The sequence below is a fragment of the Galeopterus variegatus genome, unplaced genomic scaffold (genome assembly GCF_000696425.1).
Source record: "Galeopterus variegatus unplaced genomic scaffold, G_variegatus-3.0.2 Scaffold6, whole genome shotgun sequence".
Taxonomy (NCBI): Eukaryota; Metazoa; Chordata; class Mammalia; order Dermoptera; family Cynocephalidae; genus Galeopterus; species Galeopterus variegatus.
The window spans coordinates 1,222,273-1,243,250 of record NW_007726117.1 but is presented as its reverse complement, the minus strand read 5'-3'; the positions used below and the strand labels follow the sequence as shown (position 1 = coordinate 1,243,250).

The window sequence follows — 20,978 nt, the reverse complement described above, 5'->3', positions numbered from 1 at the left end:
TTCAGAGTCTTTTGGATTTTAGCCATCCTAACTGGGGTGAGATGATATCTCAGTGTAGTTTTGATTTGTATTTCCCGGATGCTGAGTGATGTTGAACATTTTTTCAAATGTCTGTTGGCCATTTGTATATCTTCCTTAGAGAAATGCATACTTAGCTCTTTTGCCCATTTTTTGATTGGGTTGCTTGTTTTTTTCTTATAAAGTTGTTTGAGTTCCTTCTATATTCTGGATATTGATCCTTTGTCACTTGCCCACAACTAACTTAAACCTGAGAATGAAATTGGAGGGGTCAGGCATTTTGTAAATCACTGTCCCATCAAGGATGGAAAGGGCCATGGGAACCTCCTCCTCATATAGTGGTTTTAAACTATTCTGGTTTAACTGTATTCTGGGACCCATTTGTGGGTGTGTGTGTGCATGTGCATGGTGGTGGTAGAGGAGGGATAGTGGGGTAAAGAAAAGATGTTGTGTGTTTTCTCCACTCAGGCTTCTATTAGAGTATTTCTGCTTTATTTGTTTTACACATTGAGCTTCTAAGAAGATTCCATTTAAGGAAAGGGTTCTACAGCATAAAAGAAAAATAACTAGCTGGTTAGCTCACTTGGGAAAGCGTGGTGCTGAAAACACCAGGGTCAAGGATTTGGATCCCTGTACTGGCCAGCTGCCAAAGAAAAAGGGAAAAAAAAAAGTGCTGGCTAGCTGACAAAACAAAACAAAAAAAAAAGGAAGAAAAAAATTTGTGAACTACTGGCCTAAGTTAATATAATCTCTCAATTTCACTGGGAAAACTGAGGACTTAGGGGGATAATTGCCTTGCCCCACATCACTATTCCATAGGACTGAAGCTAGAAATGAGGTCCGCTGACTCTGAACTTGTACCTTTCTGCTTTATTGCATCTCTTTCTTAAAATCTTTAGAGTAAAAGTCTCAAAATTACTTGTGGAGGTCAGTTGTGCCTAAACAATCATCATGAGTTTTTTTAAATTGAAATGTATTGATTATACATATTTGTGGGGTACAGAGTTTTATTTCAATACATGTATGCAATGTGTGACGATCAAATCAGGGTAATTAGCATATTCATCATTAGAAAACAATCCTTTCTTTGTGATGAGGACGTTCGATCTCCTTACACATTCACCTTATGGGATATTTTTCTTGTAAAATAGCATTTTTTCACCCCCTTCCTTTCCCTAGGACAGTGAATTCTTTTTTATTTTTGGCGGCTGGCCAGTATGGGGATCCAAACACTTGACGTTGGTGTTATAACACTGCACTCTAACCAACTAAACATATTATTCATAATTAATAGTGATGATTTATAACCTTTATCAAGTTGTCAGGGAAGGCTACCTAATTTTCCATTTAAAAAAAATGGGACTGGTTGGTTAGCTCAGTTGGTAAGAGTGTGGCCTTCTAACACAGAGGTCACTGGCCAGCTGTCAGAAAACAAACAGACAAAAATCAGTGTCCAAGTGCTTCTCAGCCTTACCTGATATAGATAAGGGATAAAGTTCTATTGATTTCCTTTGGGGTACACAATCAATAGATATTATCTATTGTGTATTTCTTCATCTATGATCCTTTGATGAAACTGCCATTTTAATTTTATTTTCTTTAGTTTTTGCTTCATTAATTTTGGGCTGGATGTATTTTGATAGGCCAAATAGGTAACATCAAATAACATCAAATGTGTCAATTTGGAGAGTCTGTTGCTCTTAAGATACCCTTTCCCACCTTGATCTTTTATTATTATTATTATTTTTTGTCTTTTGTCTTTTTCCATGTCCGGCAACGGATCGCAACCCTCAGTGTTGCCCCCGTACCGGACAGGGGACCGGCAACGGGATCGCAACCCTTGGTGTTGCTCCCGCGCCTCGCTCAGCCAGTGAGCGGGAACTGGTCTGTATGTGGGATCCGAACCCTCGGGCGGGAGTGCCGCCGCACTTCCCAAGCGGCGCACTATCCAGTGAGCCACCGGGCCGGCCCAATCTTTTAGATACATTTTATTACTTACTTACTTGGCATCAAATTATACCATCTTGATACATTCTTTTTGGAGGAAATATTTCAGTATGCCTTTTACAGGTAAATTCTAAAATATGAGGGTATTTAGGCTTTTGGGTTGAATAACTTGAAAACTAATAATTCAATTATTTTTATGCAGATCTTTGATTTAATTTTTTTTTTTGTCTTTTGTCTTTTTTTTCCATGTCTGGCAACGGATCGCAACCCTCAGTGTTGCCCCCGTACCGGACAGGGGACCGGCAACGGGATCGCAACCCTTGGTGTTGCTCCCGCGCCTCGCTCAGCCAGTGAGCGGGAACTGGTCTGTATGTGGGATCCGAACCCTCGGGCGGGAGTGCCGCCGCACTTCCCAAGCGGCGCACTATCCAGTGAGCCACCGGGCCGGCCCAATCTTTTAGATACATTTTATTACTTACTTACTTGGCATCAAATTATACCATCTTGATACATTCTTTTTGGAGGAAATATTTCAGTATGCCTTTTACAGGTAAATTCTAAAATATGAGGGTATTTAGGCTTTTGGGTTGAATAACTTGAAAACTAATAATTCAATTATTTTTATGCAGATCTTTGATGGAAAACAGATTCCACAGAGAATGGTTGATGGATGGAATGCTTTTTTCTTTGATAAAACAGAAGAACTGGTAATTTTTAAATAGTCTTTATATTATAGAATGCTCACTGATATATGTTAGGATTTGCATAATTTAATTTTATGAATAATTTTACTTGTATTTGCTATACATATTTTGGATAGTATAGATGTTTGTCCTGTTCTGTTCTCTTCTCCTCTTTTCTTCCTGTAGAAAAAGCGTCTACCTACACTTGGAAAGAACACAGAATCGTTAGGAGAGCTTTGGTTGGGACTGCTTCGCTTCTATACTGAAGAGTTTGATTTCAAGGAATATGTAATTAGCATTCGGCAGAAAAAACTGTTGACAACTTTTGAGAAGCAGTGGACATCCAAGTGCATTGCTATTGAAGGTGATCATTTAAGCTGATACTAATTCAGGACTAAAAGAAAAATATGGCCAAAGAAATTGAGGGGAAAACTGAAACATATTTTAAAGGGATTTTAAAGGAATAATTTGCTGCCTTGTATAGTCTGAGTATATAGAGTATTAGACTCTAGTTATGATACTAAGTACATTTTATTGTACAATGAATAAAATTCTTAATTAAAAATCAAATATTTCTTTTCTAGACCCTTTCGACTTGAACCATAACCTTGGTGCTGGAGTTTCTAGAAAAAGTAAGTTTTAAATGTAGAGATCCCCTGCTTTTTAGCTATGACACATTAATGTCTGCATCTTTATTGATTTATTCTTTCTTTAATAGTGACCAATTTCATCATGAAGGCATTTATCAATGGAAGGAAACTTTTTGGTACCCCTTTTTATCCACTTATTGGCAGAGAAGCTGTAAGTTTACATGATTTGAATTCTGAATCTTTTCTTTTTTCTTATAAAACTTTTTATAGGACAAGAAACCTAATCCTATTTTCAAGCTGATGTTAGGAGTAGGGAAAGGGATGGTCATCTCTCGCAATGTATTTCTTATTTCACTTATTATAGTTCATAATGAGATATATATTTATTAAATTTTGTTTATTTGTTAAATTCTGTCTCCCCCACTACACTATAAGCTTCATGAGGTCAGGATACATGTCAGTAAGGGTTCACCTTTTTATCTCTAGTGCCTGTCATAGTGTTTGGCACATTGGATGTACCAAATAAGCATTTGTTGAGTGAATGAGAGTAGATACTCAAGACTCAGGATTGATACATTTTTTTTTTTTCCTTTTTGTCTTTTTATTTTATTTTTTTTGTCTTTTGTCTTTTTCCGTGTCCGGCAACGGATCGCAACCCTCAGTGTCGCGCCCGTACCGGACCGGGACCGGCAACGGGATCGCAACCCTCGGTGTTGCTCCCGCACCTCGCTCAGCCAGTGAGCGGGAACCGGTCTGTATGTGGGATCCGAACCCTCGGCGGGAGCGCCGCTGCGCTCCCAAGCGGCGCACTGCAGCAGTGCGCCACCGGGCCGGCCCAGGATTGTTACATTTTGAATTTGAGGTACTGCTTAGTGTCCCTCTTCCATCCATAGAAATTTTTTTTCTTTATTTTTTTTAATGGATCATAATTTATTATACATATTATTGAGGTTCAATGTTGACATATGTTGATCAAATCAATATTACTAGTATGTATATTGTTACAAATTGTACTTATTCTTTTTTTTTTTTTTCCTTTTTGTCTTTTTTCATGTCCGGCAACGGATCGCAACCCTCAGTGTCGCGCCCGTACCGGACCGGGACCGGCAACGGGATCGCAACCCTCGGTGTTGCGCCCGCACCTTGCTCAGCCAGTGAGCGGGAACCGGTCTGTATGTGGGATCTGAACCCTCGGCGGGAGCGCCGCCGCGCTCCCAAGCAGCGCACTGTAACAGTGCGGCACCGGGCCGGCCCTGTACTTATTCTTTATGCGCCTTGTCCAATCTCCCTGTCTCCTTCTCTCTCCCCCATCTCACCCCTGATAACCCTAGGTTTCTTCTCTCCCTCTGAAAGAGTGATGGTTACTCTGTTGATTTATTACCTAGATGATCTGTCCAATGCTGAGGTGTGTTCAGGTCCCCAAGTATTATCATAGAGCGGCTGCTTCTTATGTCACTGTGGAATGGGCTTTGTGGAGAGAGACAGACTCTTCTTTTCTTTGGTCTCTGCTGGTGACTCTCCTTGTGTCAATGCACTCCAGTGGCTTGTGGACCATCTGTGTGGTGGTTGTGGCGTCTAGCCACTTCTGTGGCAGCCATGCTTACAGTGGCAGCTATGGTGGGCCACCCACATTCAGGTGATGTTTTTGACATGCCCCTTGGCGCTGGTGGTGTGCCTGTTTGGTGGGGTGTCGGGGGGGGGGTCTAGTCCCTGGCTCTATGCCTCAGAACTCCGGGCAGGCCCCGAGGTGCTGGTGGTGTGCCTGGTTGTGGGTAGGGATGTCCCGTCCCTGGATCCATACCTTAGGTCCCCAGGTGGGCCCCAAGCACTAGTGGTGTGCCCGGGCCAGAACTAATTTTTTGTCCTTTCCTTACTTCTAAAATGGGGAACTTCCTGTGGGAACCAGTGTGGTTGAGCTAAATTGCTGCTTTGCTGCTGTTTCCCTAGGGAAAGCTTTTTGTGCAGCTCAGGGTTTAATGGCTGATCTTATTAGGTACGTCTGGCTTTCCAGAGACCCAGTGCACCTGGGTTGTGTAGAAATTCTGATCTGGGCCTGAGTCGTTTCATCAAACTGCACCCCATGCAGTTCTATATTCCTGACCAGTCTCCTCTGAGTGGTCCTGTGCTATTTGGGGTGCGGATTGGCTGTCCTTGCTGTGTTCCAGTGTTCTCCTGGTGGGCTTGTGCTGCAAACACTTCTCATGGGATGGACCCTGCACCTTGCAATGACTCACCGGCCTCTGAATGGCTCCCCTTTTTCAGTTGTTCTGGCTCCTTGCTCCTAGGAGCGTGGGTCCATGGGAACCCTATTAGTGGTCTTGCTGTCCCAGGGGCCACCAAGACCCTCTTCTCCCCTGCTGCCTCCAAGCAAGTCCATACGAAGGGCACAGCTGCAGCTTCTGCTGGCTTCTGCTCCATGTGCTCAGCAGCTCCAGCCTTTAAGCAGCCATTGCCCAAAATGCTCAGAGCAGTTTTTTCTTTCTCTCATCATAGTTTCTCCTGCCTTCATGAACTCCATACGTCTCTCCTCTTCCCCTGAGCTCCAGCAGCCCCAGCTTGGCTGTTGTTACATTTTTATACTTGTAAATTGGTTGATCTGTGGGAAAGAGTGATGCTGGGGACCATCTATTCTGCCATCTTGACCAGAACTCCCATCTCTAGAAATCTTGATGAAAACATACACAGAGAAGGCAAAACCAAAGAAATACTCTATTTAATTTGCTGGGCTTCTGCTCTAATTTTTGTGTATTTTTAGTAAACTGAATTAAATGGCATGGAACTAAGAGGTTTCCTTTTTGCCTGAACTGGGTGGTATAGTATGTCACACATTCCTTTTGGTCTCATTCTGAGTTTTGCTTGCTTTCTAATGGTTAGGGAGACTCCAGGAGGTCTTGGTTTCAGAGCAAGAGAATTTTTTTTTTCCTTTTTGTCTTTTTTCGTGACCGGTAACGGGATCTCAATCCTCGGTGTTGCGCCCGTACCGCGACCGGCAACGGGATCGCAACCCTCGGTGTCGCGCCCGCACCACACTCAACCAGTGAGTGGACCGGTCTCTATATGGGATCCGAACCCTCGGTGGGAGCGCCGCTGCGCTCCCAAGTGCCACGCTACCGAGTGCGCCACTGGGCCGGCCCAGAGCAAGAGAATTTTAAGAGAAGAAACTGAGAGAATCTTGAGAGAGAGAGAGAGAGGAGGGAGGGAGGGAAGCCATGTATTTATTGTCATATAGTGAATGTCTTTGAACTTATTCAATCCAATTTTAGAACTCTTGTTTCTTGGGGGTGGAATAGGAAAAACAGAGAGGTCTGGATCTTTTTTCTTTTGGAGCACTGGTTCCCTGATATTTTTGGTTGTCTATCCTTTTAGGAGGTGATAATAATAATAGAAATAAAATGACAACAACACAAAAATCACACAAGAACAAAATGACTAAAAAAAGGAAAACCTACCAGTAATTTTACCAACGCATTAATTGAAATAGCAATAAATGAAAAGCACAGTCAGGTCAAAACAAATATGAAGATGTACTGATAAAGCATTTTACCTGAAAATGTGGGGCTGTTTGTATGTTTATGTGTGTGGTGTTTGGTAAGAACCTAGCAATATCCTATGCAGTTAGACTTTTTAGTACAATGCTAAATTAGAGCACTTGGTAAACTGGAAATGTGCCAATTTTAGTTTATGAATATAGAATTTCAGTAATCCTTAATAACTTAATGTATTATAATAAGTAGTCTTCAATTGTATATAGATATCAAAGTCTTTGGTCTTGAATTTCATTTGGTGTAAGAGCCATACATCAATTTGGGGCCTAGCAAAAGGGGCCCGTAAGTCTGCTAATCATTTTTTGACCTACTTTATTCTGTTTTAAAAGTTAATATATAGTATTCCATAGCTTGTATATACTAGTTTATTCAGCTGTTTTCCATTGAGGGACATGTAAGTTGTCTTCATTATATCAGTGTTATAACTCGTAGAAAGTATCCTTGTACATAGTCTTTTATATTTATACTTCATTCCTATTTCACTGCTAGATATTGGCATCATAATAGCATATGAGATAAATATGTTTTATTCCTTTAGACTAATGAAAGATAAAGAGAAATATATTTCCTATTCTTTTACCTTTCTTGTTCACTTAAATATTCTAACTTCAACTATTCTATGTCATTAATTCCTCTGATATATTGACTCATTTTCTTTTTTCTTTTTCTTTTTTTAAAGACTAGTTAAGTACAGTAGTGAGAAAAGGAGAAAGTAGAACAAGGTGTTTGATCTGTAACTGACTGTGAACAATCAGTTGAGATAACTCACTAAGTTAGGACCAGCCTACTTACCCACTATCTACCTATCTTCTGTCTTCATTTTTTCTCCCCCGTTTAACTCAGATTCCCTGTCTGCTCTCTGGCATATAATTTAAATTCATTTGTATACTGTCCTTCTTTTGTCCCATTGTGTGTTAACCTTACATGAATTCAGCTATCCCCCCATCTGCCTATGCTTGAGTAGCTAAGCCCTAATGGAAAAAAGCCATAAAACTAGGCAGTTTTAAGTATATAGTACAACTATAAATTAATATTCACCAGCCTCAACTGGACTTTAGATACTGTTTGAGAGTCTTACTACATTTCTTTAGTTACCTGTGTCTCCCATTCTATAAGAACTATTTCAAATTTTATTTATTTTACTCAAAATTCAGTATACCTTGCACTTTGTCCCACCTTTCACCTCTGCCCTTCTCACTTTTAGTAGGTGATTTTCCTCTGAGACAATAGATAGCATCAGATAAGTATTCTTTCAGCTTTCTGCATCAGATGTATAAATCTGCCTGCATCTTCAGATCTCTGTCCTTTACTAAAGGCTAATCCTTCCATACGCATACGTATTCCATATGAATAAAGATCCCTTCTTTATTCTCTCTACCTGAATCTTCAACCTCATTATCTGTGAAAAACATTTTCAGAGATGAAATACATAAAATGTAATTGCAGATCAGCATTTACAGGTGAACATTTACCATCAATTTTAATAAGGACACACTAACATTGAACATCATTAAGCGAACTATTGTCCTCCCGAAAAGAATTCCATTCTTCTCATTAGTAAACTTGTATTACAAGAAATTATATCCAGTTATTACTATTAGCATGTTTTGAATTTCTTCAAAAATTTTTTAATGAAAATTTGCTTTTTCTCCCTGTGTTCCTATATTACATCTTCAAGTTTGCCACAATAACTTAAAAATATTTAATACCTGGCTCTTTATAGAAAAAGTTAGTAGACCTCATGTGTAGGCCCTCTTAATTGGGATAGTGGAAGCAGAGAAAAGTGGATTCAAGAGATATTCAGGAATAGAATGGATACAGTGTTTGGTGATTCATTAGAGGTTCTGGGACAAGAAGAACAAGTTTAGTCTGTTTCTAGGTTTCTGCCTTAAGCAACTGGGCGAATTGAGAAAGGCCTTTTTTTTGTCCTGGCAAAAAATAGGATGATGAAGATTTTAATTAGCTACATTTATTAGTAGTGAATGTGAAAAAGTGTATCTCTCATTCTTTTTAATAAAACAGCTTTATTGAGGTGTTATAAGTCATGTAATGTACAATTCACTGTGCAATTCAGTGTTTTTTAGTATATTCACAGGATTGTGCAACCATCACCACAGTCTAATTTTAGAACATTTTTTTCCTCTCTAAAAGAAACCCTTGTCCTCATTGTCGTCAAACCCCATTCTCTCTCTCCTCTCTCCAAACCACTAACCTACTTTTTGTCTCTATACATTTGCCTATTCTGGGCATTTCATATAAATGGAGTCACATAATATGTAGCCTTTTGGTACTGGCTTCTTTCACTTAGCATATTTTCAAGGTTCATCCAAGCTATAGCATGTATCAGTACTTCATTTCTTTTTTTTTAAACTTTACATTTTTTGGTGTGGGAATCTGAACCCTTGACCTTGATGTGATAACACCCTACTCTAACCAACTGAGCTAACTGGCCAGCCTCTTTTTACAGCTGAATAGTATTCCATTGTATGGATATACCACATTTTATTTATCCATTTATCAGTTGTTTCAACTTTTTGGCAGTTTCAACTTTTTGGCTGTTATGAGTAATGCTGTTATAAATATTTGTATACACATTTTTGGTGAACATATGCTTTCATTTCTCAATATATACCTAACAGTGAAATTGTTACATCATTTCGATAAATTTGTGTTTAATTTTTTGAGGGACTGAACTGTTTTCTAAAATGGCTGTGCTATTTTACATTCCTACCAGCAATATGTGTGGGTTCCGGTTTTTCCATATACTTAACATTACAACTCTGTCCTTTTTTATTATAATCATTCTATTGGGTGTGTCTATTATACCTTTATTCCTGACTTTAGATAGATTTGAAGACAGCTAAGTGGACATGTTCTCTTGCCTTCCAGAAGAGTGAGTATCTTTAGGACCGACTATTTTTTGTGATAGTGTAAATAAAACTGAGCTAAAGCTTAGAAGGATAAGCAAGGTGCTAAGATAAAGCAAAAATAAGCCTGATTCTAAGACTAGGGAAAATTATTTACTTCTTATTAGTTCCCTACCTTCTCTTTAGGTATATTACCTGTTATATGTTCTTAAAAAGTTTTCAAATCAGTCATGTTTGAAATAAATTAGGGAATTGCTTTATTTACATAAAACTCTTTTGTACAGAGAATAACTTCTTTCCAGAAATAGCAGAAAGCATGAGCTTTGTAGTCAGATGGAATTAGCTCTAAATCCTTTATCTGAAGAGTTAAACAACTTTTTTTCTATGGGCAAATGAGTTGAACTCTTTGAGTCTGTTTCCTCATTTATAAAATCAGGATGGAAATTGTATCTACTTTAATTGAGATTTTTTCATTCATCTGTAGCATCTCTGTGTAATACAATGTGGATGTAAATTGGTTAATGCTGTTAGCAACTGTTATGATGATAATGATTCTGACTCTCAGTTTCACATTATGGTTTTAGTTACAGTGAAATATTTGTTGATAATTTACTTTCTTTATATCACGTTTGCATCTTGATCTCTTTCCATTGGATTAAAAAATTTTGTGATTTTTTTCTAGTAAAGTTGTATTTTCTCTCTAGGAGTACTTCTTTGATTCCAGAGTATTAACAGATGGAGAATTGGCTCCCAACGATCGATGTTGCCGTGTATGTGGAAAAATCGGCCACTACATGAAAGACTGCCCTAAAAGGAAAAGGTTGGCAAATGATTATATATCAGCATTACAAGGAAGATAAATGTGAGACTAATTTGTAGCAAATTGTATTCAGAAGTGTTTAAGTGAGACAGTGTCACCTCTTGCAGAGTGACAGAGATGCAAAGGATTACTCAGAGCCCATATATCTAGAGCAATGAGAGGCCTGAAGTGACTGCACCCAGGGAGAACTCCTTCAAGAGAGAAGGGCCCCAGGCACAGCACTGAGTCAGGTTTATTCTCAGCTTTTATTGTGCAGGCAAGAAAGTTACAGAAGAAACACAGGTGATTAATTAGTCATAGTGAAAACATAAACAAACTGGCTGCATGACAATCTTCTTTTTTTTTTTTTGTCCTTTTTGAGACTGGCCGCACCGCGCTCAGCCAGTGAGTGCCGTGAGCGCACCGGTCATCCCTACATAGGATCCGAACCCGCGGTGGGAGCGCTGCTGTGCTCCCAGCGCCACACTCTCCCAAGTGTGCCACGGGCTCGGCCCTGCATGACAATCTTCATTAAAGTAGGTGTAACTTGTGCCGGCCCGGTGGTGCACTGGAGAGTGCGCTGCTTGGGAGCGCGGTGGCGCTCCCGCCGAGGGTTCGAATCCCATGTGGAGACCGGTTCCCGCTCACTGGCTGAGCGTGGTGCGGGCGCAACACCGAGGGTTGCGATCTCGTTGCCGGTCCCCCGTACGGGCGCGACACCGAGGGTTGCGATCCCGTTACTGGTCAGTAAAAAAGACAAAAAGGAGAAAAAAAATAAATAAATAAAAGTAGATGTAACTTAAAATAGTTCAAGCAGTTTACCATCAAAGGAGTCATAAAACTAAGCTATGTGACATACAAAAAGAAACAATGAGATAATCACCATAGCAGTGCTTACTTAGCTCCCCAAGAAACTTAAAAGAAACAGCTGAGGGTAAGATGTGGAATATCCCCCAATCACTAACTAGCAGAATAGCCTTGAAGATTTTAGCTCACATACTTTCCCATCATATAGGTTTACTGCACCAAGGGCAACTGCCCCCAGAGCAGTCACTTTTGCTGTGTTTCAATTTTCTTATCTAAATCAAAGACTTTAGTCCTGTGAAGGTTTTTTGGTCTTTTCCAATCAGCATTTCTGTGTGTATTCCTAAAGAATTGGTCTAAGGCTTAAACCACAGGACTATGGTCCTACTATGCTACAGCCTAAACTAAGGACTTTGGTCCTACTGTGCTATATAGGCTATGGCCCTGTGAAATACATGTGTTTTATTAATGTCAGTATCCTCCACAAGACAGTTCAGGGTTTTAAATTAGACCTTAGGTAAATGTTCATTTGAGTGGAATTTTGTAATAGGATGAGATTTATTTGTGATATTCATTTGTTCATTTATTCATTTTTTCATTCAGTTTTTTTTTTTTTAATTGAAGAAGCATTTACTGACACCTACTATGTTTTGAGAACTGTGCTAGGAGCCAAGAAAAATAATGACCAAGACATTGGGTACTTGCAGAGGACCTCCTAGTCATGCATATCATTAATTAAAATACAGTTAACTGAATCTTTGAGATATATGCTGTGAGGTATACCTCTATATCATATACCTTCTGGGATGTATATTCTATACACCAACCTCAAAATGTATCTATGGATCATACTTCCTTCGGCGTATGCTATATTTAATAGGCCAGGAAAATCCCTTCTTTTATCATCAAGTCTGGCCTAATATAAAAACTTGGAACTTTTTAGACAGAATAAACTCCTAGTTTCCATCACTGCTATTTACTGACTATTAAATTTAGGCAACACACTTACCTTCTGTAAGCCTCAATTTCTTCTCTAAAAAGGAGATAATGTCAACCTCAAAGGATTGTTAGAGGTTTAATATTTGATATTAAAATTTTCAAAATATATTGTATTATAAAAACTACTGGATTGCCCAGTTTCTGCCATATGAGTAGGTGTGCTATAAATGTGAGTTACTTTGCCTTCAAAAAGTTGCATGAAACAGTGGGTATGTTAGTCTCTTTGTTATTGTGAGACTCTTGTTTAGTTTAGTTTGTTCTGTGACTCACATTGTTTATAAGTCCCTAGCCCCACATTATTGGTATCAGCAGTTTACTATTTAGACTAAAGAAGAAAGAGAGTGAAGAAGAGAAAGAAGGGAATGAAGAGGAGAAAGACTCCCGAGACCTTCTTGACACCCGAGACCTCCATGACACTCGAGACTTTAGAGACCCCAGAGACCTCAGATGTTTCATATGTGGAGATGCAGGACATGTACGAAGAGAGTGCCCGGAGGTCAAGCTGGCCCGTCAGAGGAATAGCAGTGTGGCAGGTAAGTAGAAAAGGCCAAAAATAGTTTCTGGTGTAAGTAAAGTCATTTATGTTGATATCATGCTAAGGACCCTGAGTTCTCTCTATTACAAACCTAGTTGTATGATTTTAGGCCTTAAAATTTCCTAAAGAGAGAAAATTTAGACAATGAGTCTTTTACTGTGAACAGTACTTGGGTATGTTCACTGTCAAGGTCTCCACAGGCTGTTGAATTCAGTCAGCTTCCTCTTTAAGTATTCTTTGGATTTGAGTCAGACTCTTTATTTCTCTTCCTACTAATACAGAAATTTTTTTCCCCTGGAAACATAGAGGAGAAATTATAGTTCTTCCCACTGCTGTTATGAGAGGAGGAGTCCTATTTCTGTTGTATTCTACAAGGAATTTTAAGAATTAGCTCAACTGAGAATTTATTGAAAGATAAAAAGATTATAGATGTAGTGATTTCCGGTTATTCTGCTTCTTATTGCACAAAGCGTTTTCTTAAATATTTTGTCTCTTTTAGAAAAGCGGTATGGCATTTGTGTTTCCAGAACCACTTATTTTATTTTTTTGGTGGCTGGCCAGTATGGGAATCCAACCCCTTAACCTGTTGTTATCAGCACCATGCTCTCCCAAGTGAGCTAACCCATCAGCCCTTAGAACCATTTATTTTTTTAATTGATCTGTAGGATTGAAAAATGGCTTTTTAAAAAAAATGTTATAAGTCCTTCACTTATACAGTATAGTCATAGTTTAAAAGTCTAAGTTTATAAAATTTCAGAGAGATTTGAGACTCTTTTACATACGAAGGGAGTTTATTGATTGTCATTTCTTTGCTACTTTCTTTATCTGTTGATTTTCTTTGTGATATCTTCTCTTAGCAGCCCAGCTGGTTCGCAACCTTGTAAATGCCCAACAGGTGGCTGGTTCAGCCCAGCAACAGGTTGATCAGTCCATAAGGACTAGACAATCCTCAGAATGTGTAAGTACTCTGCCTGCTAGTGGGTTAGTGCTAACAGGAAGATAGCACTGTCTTTGGTGGGTGATAGGGTTTTTTTTCTATCAGACTGGCAAAAATAGTCTTCCAGATTACATAATGCTCTGTGGAGGTGTTTTTGCTAGAGACATAAGGTGGAATGAGCATTACTTTTGGAGTAATGTAGATCTGGGTTTCATCAACGGAAAAGCCACTTAATTTATATGAGCCTGCATCCTTATTTGTAAAATAAGATAATTACCTAATAAGATGGATTAAAATAATGATTTTGAGATTTCAGACTTTGCCTAGTGGAAAAATATCAGTATTATTAATAGAAATAGACATAAAAATTGAATTGTAGTAGGGGTTTATTGCTGTTAGGGTAATTTATACATGGCATTTGCTTGCATTTTTGTCTTCTTATAGTTTGACATACGGATACCTAGTAAAATACACCCTGTAAAAAGACAAGAGTATTAAATTAGAATTGACTCATAAGTTTTTTATTAACTTTGCTGAGTTGTTCTGAACCTTTGTCTAAATCCTTGTACCTCTTAAATTAATTAATTAAATAGTAATTGAGTGCTTACTTTAAACCTGGCACGGTGTTTCAGTACTTCACACTTATTATCAAATTTAATCCTTTGAGTGGCCATGTGAAATAGGTATTAATTAGTATGATCAAATTTTGCAAATGGGGAAGCTGAAAATAAGAGAAATTATAAGATTCAAACGCATGCCTTTTAAGAAGCGTCAAAGTTGTTAACTATTAAACATGCTAAATCTGATGTAATTTGTGTTTTAGAAAAATATCTTAGAAAATTTGAAGAGCAGTAACAGGGAGAGTCTTGGAAAAATATTTAGGAAGCTTTCCACCCCTACTCCAAACATTTGAATACCTACTATGTGCTTGATACTTTCATAAATGTCATATAACAACAATAATAACATTTAATGTAGTTAGCATTTTTTAGTATGAACTATGTACTCTTCATGCATTCTTCCTGTTTGTTATTATATATTATAAAAATACAAAGAAAGTATAGGAAATAAACCTTCATATACCACCACCAAGCTTTAACAATTTTTAACATTGTTATTTTTGCTTTATTTAAAAATTACTCAGTTGAAAACCCCTGTGCATTTTTCTGTCCTGAATTTGGTGTTATATTTTCCACATGTATTGTTTAGTTAATCGTCACAAAAACCCATGAGATAGATTCTGTTATTATTTATACTTTATGGTAAAGAAATTGAGATTTAAAAAATTTCTTGTCTCAGGTCAATAGACACTTAGAATCAGACCTTGAACCCTCAGGCTCTCTGTCTCCAAACTAATTCTCTAACCACTTTTCTCTGGGCCCCTGATTTTCATTCTCTGCCTCTAGCCCTCACTTTTCTTTCACCTGAGCTTTCGGTAAGAGTCTGTTTAACGGACATTGCTATTCTGATGTCTAACAAAGCACCTCAACTTTAACATGTCTAGAATGTAGTTTTTATTTCTCTCCAACCACCCAAACTTGCCTCTTTCTTCTGTACACCATCTCCTTGAAAGATCCCACTGTTTGTCTAGTTTCCAAAACTTTCCCCTCTACTTGAGCCTCTATATCCAGTCAGTCACTAAGTACTTCAAAAATAGCTCACAGTCATTTGCTTCTTATCTCTGTGTTATATTTCTCTAGCCTAAGCTGCTATCATCTCAGGACTGCTGTGCAGCCTCCTAATGAGGCTCATCAGTCCTTTTTAAAAAAAATATTCTCTATTTTATTCTTAGTAAGCCAGAATAATTTTTCTAAATTATAGATTGATCACGTTCCTGACCTGTTTAAAATGCTTGTTTCCCGCTGCCCTTAGTGTGTAATCTAAATTACAAGGCTTACAAGACCCTTCATTATCTTGCCCCTGTTTAGCTCTTTAGCCTCAGATCTGCCGTTCCCTGCCATTACACTCCAGTAGTATTAAACTTCTTTCAGATTCCAGTTACTTAAGAAAGTCATGTGTTTTCATGCCTATAGACCTTTAATCATGTTGTTCCCTCTACCTGGAACACTCTTCTTCCCCTTATCTCTACCTTCTTTTATTAGACTGGTTTCTGTTTATCATTGATCTCTAATTTTTTTTGTTTTGGTGGCTGGCCAGTACTCTTGACCTTGTTATCTTGTTATCAACACTGCAGTCTAACCAGCAGAGTTAATTGGCCAGCCCATCCACTTTTCCTTATCTTCTCTTCTCTCTTCTTCTTAAAGTGGGTTCAGGTGTTCCTACTCTGGGATCTCATTATACACTATAATTATACATACTTTATCATAGTAATCTCTATGCTTTATTGTGATTGCTTATGTAATTGCTATCTGCTCCCCCATCCCCCATAAACTTTAAGCTCCATGAGGGTATACATGTTAGTACTGTATTTTTAATACCTAGAAAAATGCCCAGTATGTAATTGACACTCAGGAAATATATGTTGAGGGACTGAGTTAAAGTAACTGTAAGATATTTAGATGTAAGTTACTTGTTCACAATGGGAAATATATGTTCTGCATGATGGGAATGATGTCTGGGTTCTTTTCTTTGGACAATAAAAAGGTTTGTGAAGCAATACCTGTGTGAGAGGGTTTGAGTACCTTGGGGAAAATTCTATCTTCATGTAAAATGATGTTTTATCATTATTTGGTATTATACACAGAGTTCCATTTATAATGTTATAATGAAATAACTCCATATTTGGTATTTTGATAATCTCTATTTTTATAAAATTAAGATGTTTGTAAGTTAATATGAAAATGTATCTTTTTTCCTCTGCAGTCTGATTCACCATCTTATTCTCCTCAGCCCCAGCCATTTCCACAGAACTCTTCCCAGGCAGCTGCTATTACCCAGCCTCCATCCCAACCAGCATCCCAACCTAAGCTAGGCCCACCTCAGCAGGGAGCCCAGCCCCCCCATCAAGTCCAGATGCCTATGTATAATTTTCCCCAGTCATCACCAGCTCAGTATTCTCCCATGCACAATATGGGATTGTTGCCAATGCACCCCCTCCAGCTCCCTGCCCCTTCCTGGCCTATCCATGGCCCAGTGATCCACTCTGCACCAGGCAGTGCCCCTAGCAATATCGGCCTGAATGATCCCAGCATCATCTTTGCACAGCCTGCTGCCAGACCCATGGCGATTCCTAGCTCCTCTCACGATGGACACTGGCCTCGTACTGTGGCTCCAAATTCCCTGGTGAACAACGGTGCAGTGGGGAATTCGGGTAACTCTTCCTGTTCTTCTTTTGTATCTGTCTGTAGAAGATTGGGTGATTGGTATCATTGGTTGAATCTGTGAAAATAACATGAGGAAAAGGAAGGCAAGCAATATTTGTGGAGGGGAGGTATAGGGTTAGATAAAGATTTAAGAGTATGGGCTCTGGATTCAGACTGCCTGGATTTGAATCCTGGCTCTGCCGTTTATGATGTGGCCTTGGGGAATTGTCTAATTTGTGCATTGGTTTCATCTGTAAAACAGGGACATGGTGAATATTAAATAAAGTGATGCACATAAATGTTAGCTATTAATTATTTTTAAAAAATTTTCACTGCCACCCTGCTTGGTATAGGTATTAGCATTCGTTTTACAGCTGATGAAATTGAAGGGTTAAATAGCTTCACTATTATATTGTTATAGTTAAACAAGGTAGTTCCAAGACTTAATTTCTTTCTTTAAAACCTGTTCTCTGGGCCGTAGACTCTACTGTCTCCCAGTAAGGAGCTATTCTTTAAGAATAAAAAGATGTTAATAGTAATTAGTGCATGAAAAAATAATATTTTCCCTCTATATCTAAATAGTACATATTCAATGTAGAACATTTGAAAAATAAAAAGAAAATCATTTACAATCTTAATTCCTAGGTATAACTACTAAGTAATATTTTTTTGTATATTACCATCCAGCCATTTTTTTAATTTGCCTTTTAAAAAATAGTTGGTATGTGCCATAAATCTAGTTTTATATCTAGCTTTTCAATTTAAATACTTTTATGGGAATTTTAAAATGTACAAAAAAGGAGATAGTAAAGTATAATGAATTCTCCTCATTACCCAACTTTAACAGTTATCAAAAATTTGCTGTTCTTTTATCTGACTCCTTCCCACCATCTGAAAAGGTTTTGGGGGTTTTTATATTTAATCAGATCCTAGACATTGGATCAAATTTGCTTGTAAACTTCAGTTTGTATTAAAAAAAAAATCATAAGGCCATTACCATACCTAATACCCAGTCCTTGTTCATTTTTCCTTGTTCCTCTAAAAAAAGTATTCTTATTGTTGATGGATTTGAATCAGGATTCAAACAAAGCCCACACATTGTATGTGGTCTTTATCTCTTTTTTTTTTTTTTTACTGGCCAGTATGGGGATTTGAACTCTTGACCTTGGTGTTCTCAGCACCACACTTTACTGAGGGAGCTAACTGGCCAGCCCCTATATGTCTTAAGTGTCCTTTAATTTATAAGTTTCCGCTCACTGTTTTTTCCATATATATATATATTTTTTTTTTTCCCCCCTTAGGCTCTATTTAGTCCCCACTCCAACAACCAAAATTAATCCCAGTTTGCATCAAAATAATTTGAAATAGATCAAAGAACCAATTTCATAGCCCAGTTTTCAAAAGCATTATGCTACCAGTATATAGTGTTAACAAAATAATTTATTTTGTCTATCTAAATTTTTTTTGAAATGTAATAGACTTTATAGCAGTTTTAGGTTTACAGAAAAATTAAGCAGAAAGTATGGACAGTTCACATACCTGCCCCCATCACACACATTTTCCTCTATTATTAACATTTTACATTAGTGTAGTATATTTGTTACAGTTATGAACCAATATTGATACACTATTATTTACTAAAGTTTACATCAGAGTTCACTCTTTGTGTTGTACAATTCTCTGGGTTTTCCCAAATGCATCATGTTCTGTATTCACCATTAGCGTCATATAGAATCGTTTCACTGCCCTGAAAATCCTCTGTGATCTACCTATTCGTCCCTCCCTCCTCCGCTGAACCTTGGAAACCATTATTATTTTTTTTCTTCATTACCTCAGCATCATTTTTTTGTGTGTTGGGATCCCATATTAACTATTTATTGAAGAAATTGTAGAATTTCCCACATTTTGGATTTGGCTGATTATATATTTGTGGCATCATTTAACTTATACCTCTGTCTCCATATTTCCTGTAAATTTGAAGTTAGATTCAGAGTAGTTAGATTCAGACAATGGATTAGATTCAGGTTCTTTTTGTTGGCAAGAATACTAACTGGTTGGTCCTGTATATTTCTTTCTTATTCCCTCACTTCAGAAGAAACTTACTGTCTGGATGTTCCTATTTTAGTGACTTAAGAGTGTGATCTGTGAGTTAGGTGATGTCAGCCTGTTCTATCCATTACAAAGTTCCTCATTAATTTTTACTTAATATCTTAGCTGCCATTGATAATTGTTGCCAACATCCATTATTTCACTAGGGATTGTAAAATGATGATTTTCTAATTACTGTTTGTGATTTTTCTATAAAGAACTTTTCCTTATTAACTATACTTGGTTATTCTGAAATACAGATTGTATAGGAAATGTACACTAAAAGCTTAATTCTTTCCTTTTATCAATTTTGAGGAGAATTTTAGTGATAATTTTAAACAGAGTATGCTATTCCTTAGAGCGCTGTGATGGAGAAGGTATCTCCAACTTCTTTTGGAACAGTGCAAATAATGTATTTTGCTGAGCAGAAATGCCAGAATGTTGGAACTCGATTAGATTTCTAAGAGCAAAAGATATATGGCATACATAACCCTTCTTATGTGACCTCTGCTTATGTCATTCAACAAATGTATACGCCATGACATGCACCCACCATAATGATCACTGAGTTATATAACCGTGAAACAGACGCAGTGCTTTGCCCTTTGATGTATCAGCTCAGTCTTTACAATTTCATGTCTTTTCTCCCACTGCCACTAGGTGATCTCTCTGTTTCAATCATAATGAACTAATTAACATCCCACAAACATACCATCCTGATTCTTATCCCTGGTTATTAGATTATCTAAGTTGTTCCCTCTGCCTGGAATGTCCTCTCCATTACCTTTGCTGCTCACTTTCACCTCCTTCTGCCTTGCCCCAAAACTTGGCTGTCTCACTTATCTTCCATTTTTTAATTTAGGTCAGTTTCTTCAGGAAGCCTTTAACTCTTGCAGATTCTGTCTTGCATTTGTAACACATACCTTTCTCTCCTCATTTTCTTAATATCCATGTCATAACACTTGTCTTAGTATGTTGAAATTGCCTGTTTACTTGTCTGCATAATCCATTAGACAGAACTTCTAAGAATTGTCTGTCATTGTCCCTCGTGTAGCCACTTTAGTGCCTGATATATATATATTAGATACATTATTTATGTTATATATTATATAATAAACTGTTAATAAATATTGTTTGTTGTATAGGGTACACAACTCATAGTATTACAGCTAAAATTACTACTGTATTAAAAACAGAAAGACTGGATGGGAGTACATTAAAATGATAATCATGGTTGGATTAGAGTAAGAGATTGTGCAAATCTTTTTCCCATCTTTGAGATTATATTACTTGTATTATGAAAATATTTGGTTATGAAAATTGGGAAGGGGGGTTGGACTATATCCTTTAAAAATATCCTTTTAAGTTTTAACATTTCTAATTGGTCATGACCTAAATCTGTATACCTAGTCTCATTTATTTTGTAAATCTCGAGCCCTTCAGCTTCATCACTCAGTTGTAACTTGGCTTTATGAACTTCGAACTGGCTGCTTTGTTTTTCTGGTCCCCTCCTGAGAAGACTGAGCTTGTAAGAATGCAGCTAATGTGGGTTTTAGTTTTCTTGCTCTGTACTCTTCCGCATCCCATACCTCCTAATGTGAGTTTCTGCTAGGAAGTTTAGTGGATAAGGGGAGGTTTTTCCAGTTATTCCCTAGCACATTGTAACCCTGAAATGAGAAAAGCTAGCAGAAATGACCCAGAGGATTCAGTGGGTACTGTATTTTGAAAATATGTACTTACGAGGCCGGCCCGTGGCTCACTCGGTAGAGCTAAGAGGTCTGGGTGGAAGAGGGTGAGAGTGAGGAGCAGTCAAATGAGTAGGAGGATTCCTAGGATATCTTTGATCGTATAGTAAGGGTGAAATAGAATTTTGTCTGAGTTCGCGCTTTTGGGCGGGTTGCTG

General features: G+C 37.9%; 1 protein-coding gene across 5 annotated transcripts in view; it reads left to right on the top strand.

The window, feature by feature from the left end:
- The window catches only part of ZCCHC11 (zinc finger, CCHC domain containing 11), a 123,312-nt gene that overhangs the window by 98,984 nt on the left and 3,350 nt on the right, over window positions 1-20,978 (top strand). For 2 of the 5 annotated variants that reach the window (XM_008578504.1, XM_008578308.1), the window contains exons 21-28: window positions 2,595-2,672; window positions 2,835-3,012; window positions 3,233-3,280; window positions 3,367-3,449; window positions 10,355-10,470; window positions 12,565-12,785; window positions 13,645-13,745; window positions 16,548-16,995. In XM_008578504.1, the coding sequence (XP_008576726.1) occupies window positions 2,595-2,672; window positions 2,835-3,012; window positions 3,233-3,280; window positions 3,367-3,449; window positions 10,355-10,470; window positions 12,565-12,785; window positions 13,645-13,745; window positions 16,548-16,995 (1,273 nt within the window). Of the gene's footprint in view, window positions 1-2,594; window positions 2,673-2,834; window positions 3,013-3,232; window positions 3,281-3,366; window positions 3,450-10,354; window positions 10,471-12,561; window positions 12,786-13,644; window positions 13,746-16,547; window positions 16,996-20,978 lie in introns of all 5 variants that reach the window. The other 3 variants (XM_008578368.1, XM_008578575.1, XM_008578436.1) reach the window with 2 other exon arrangements.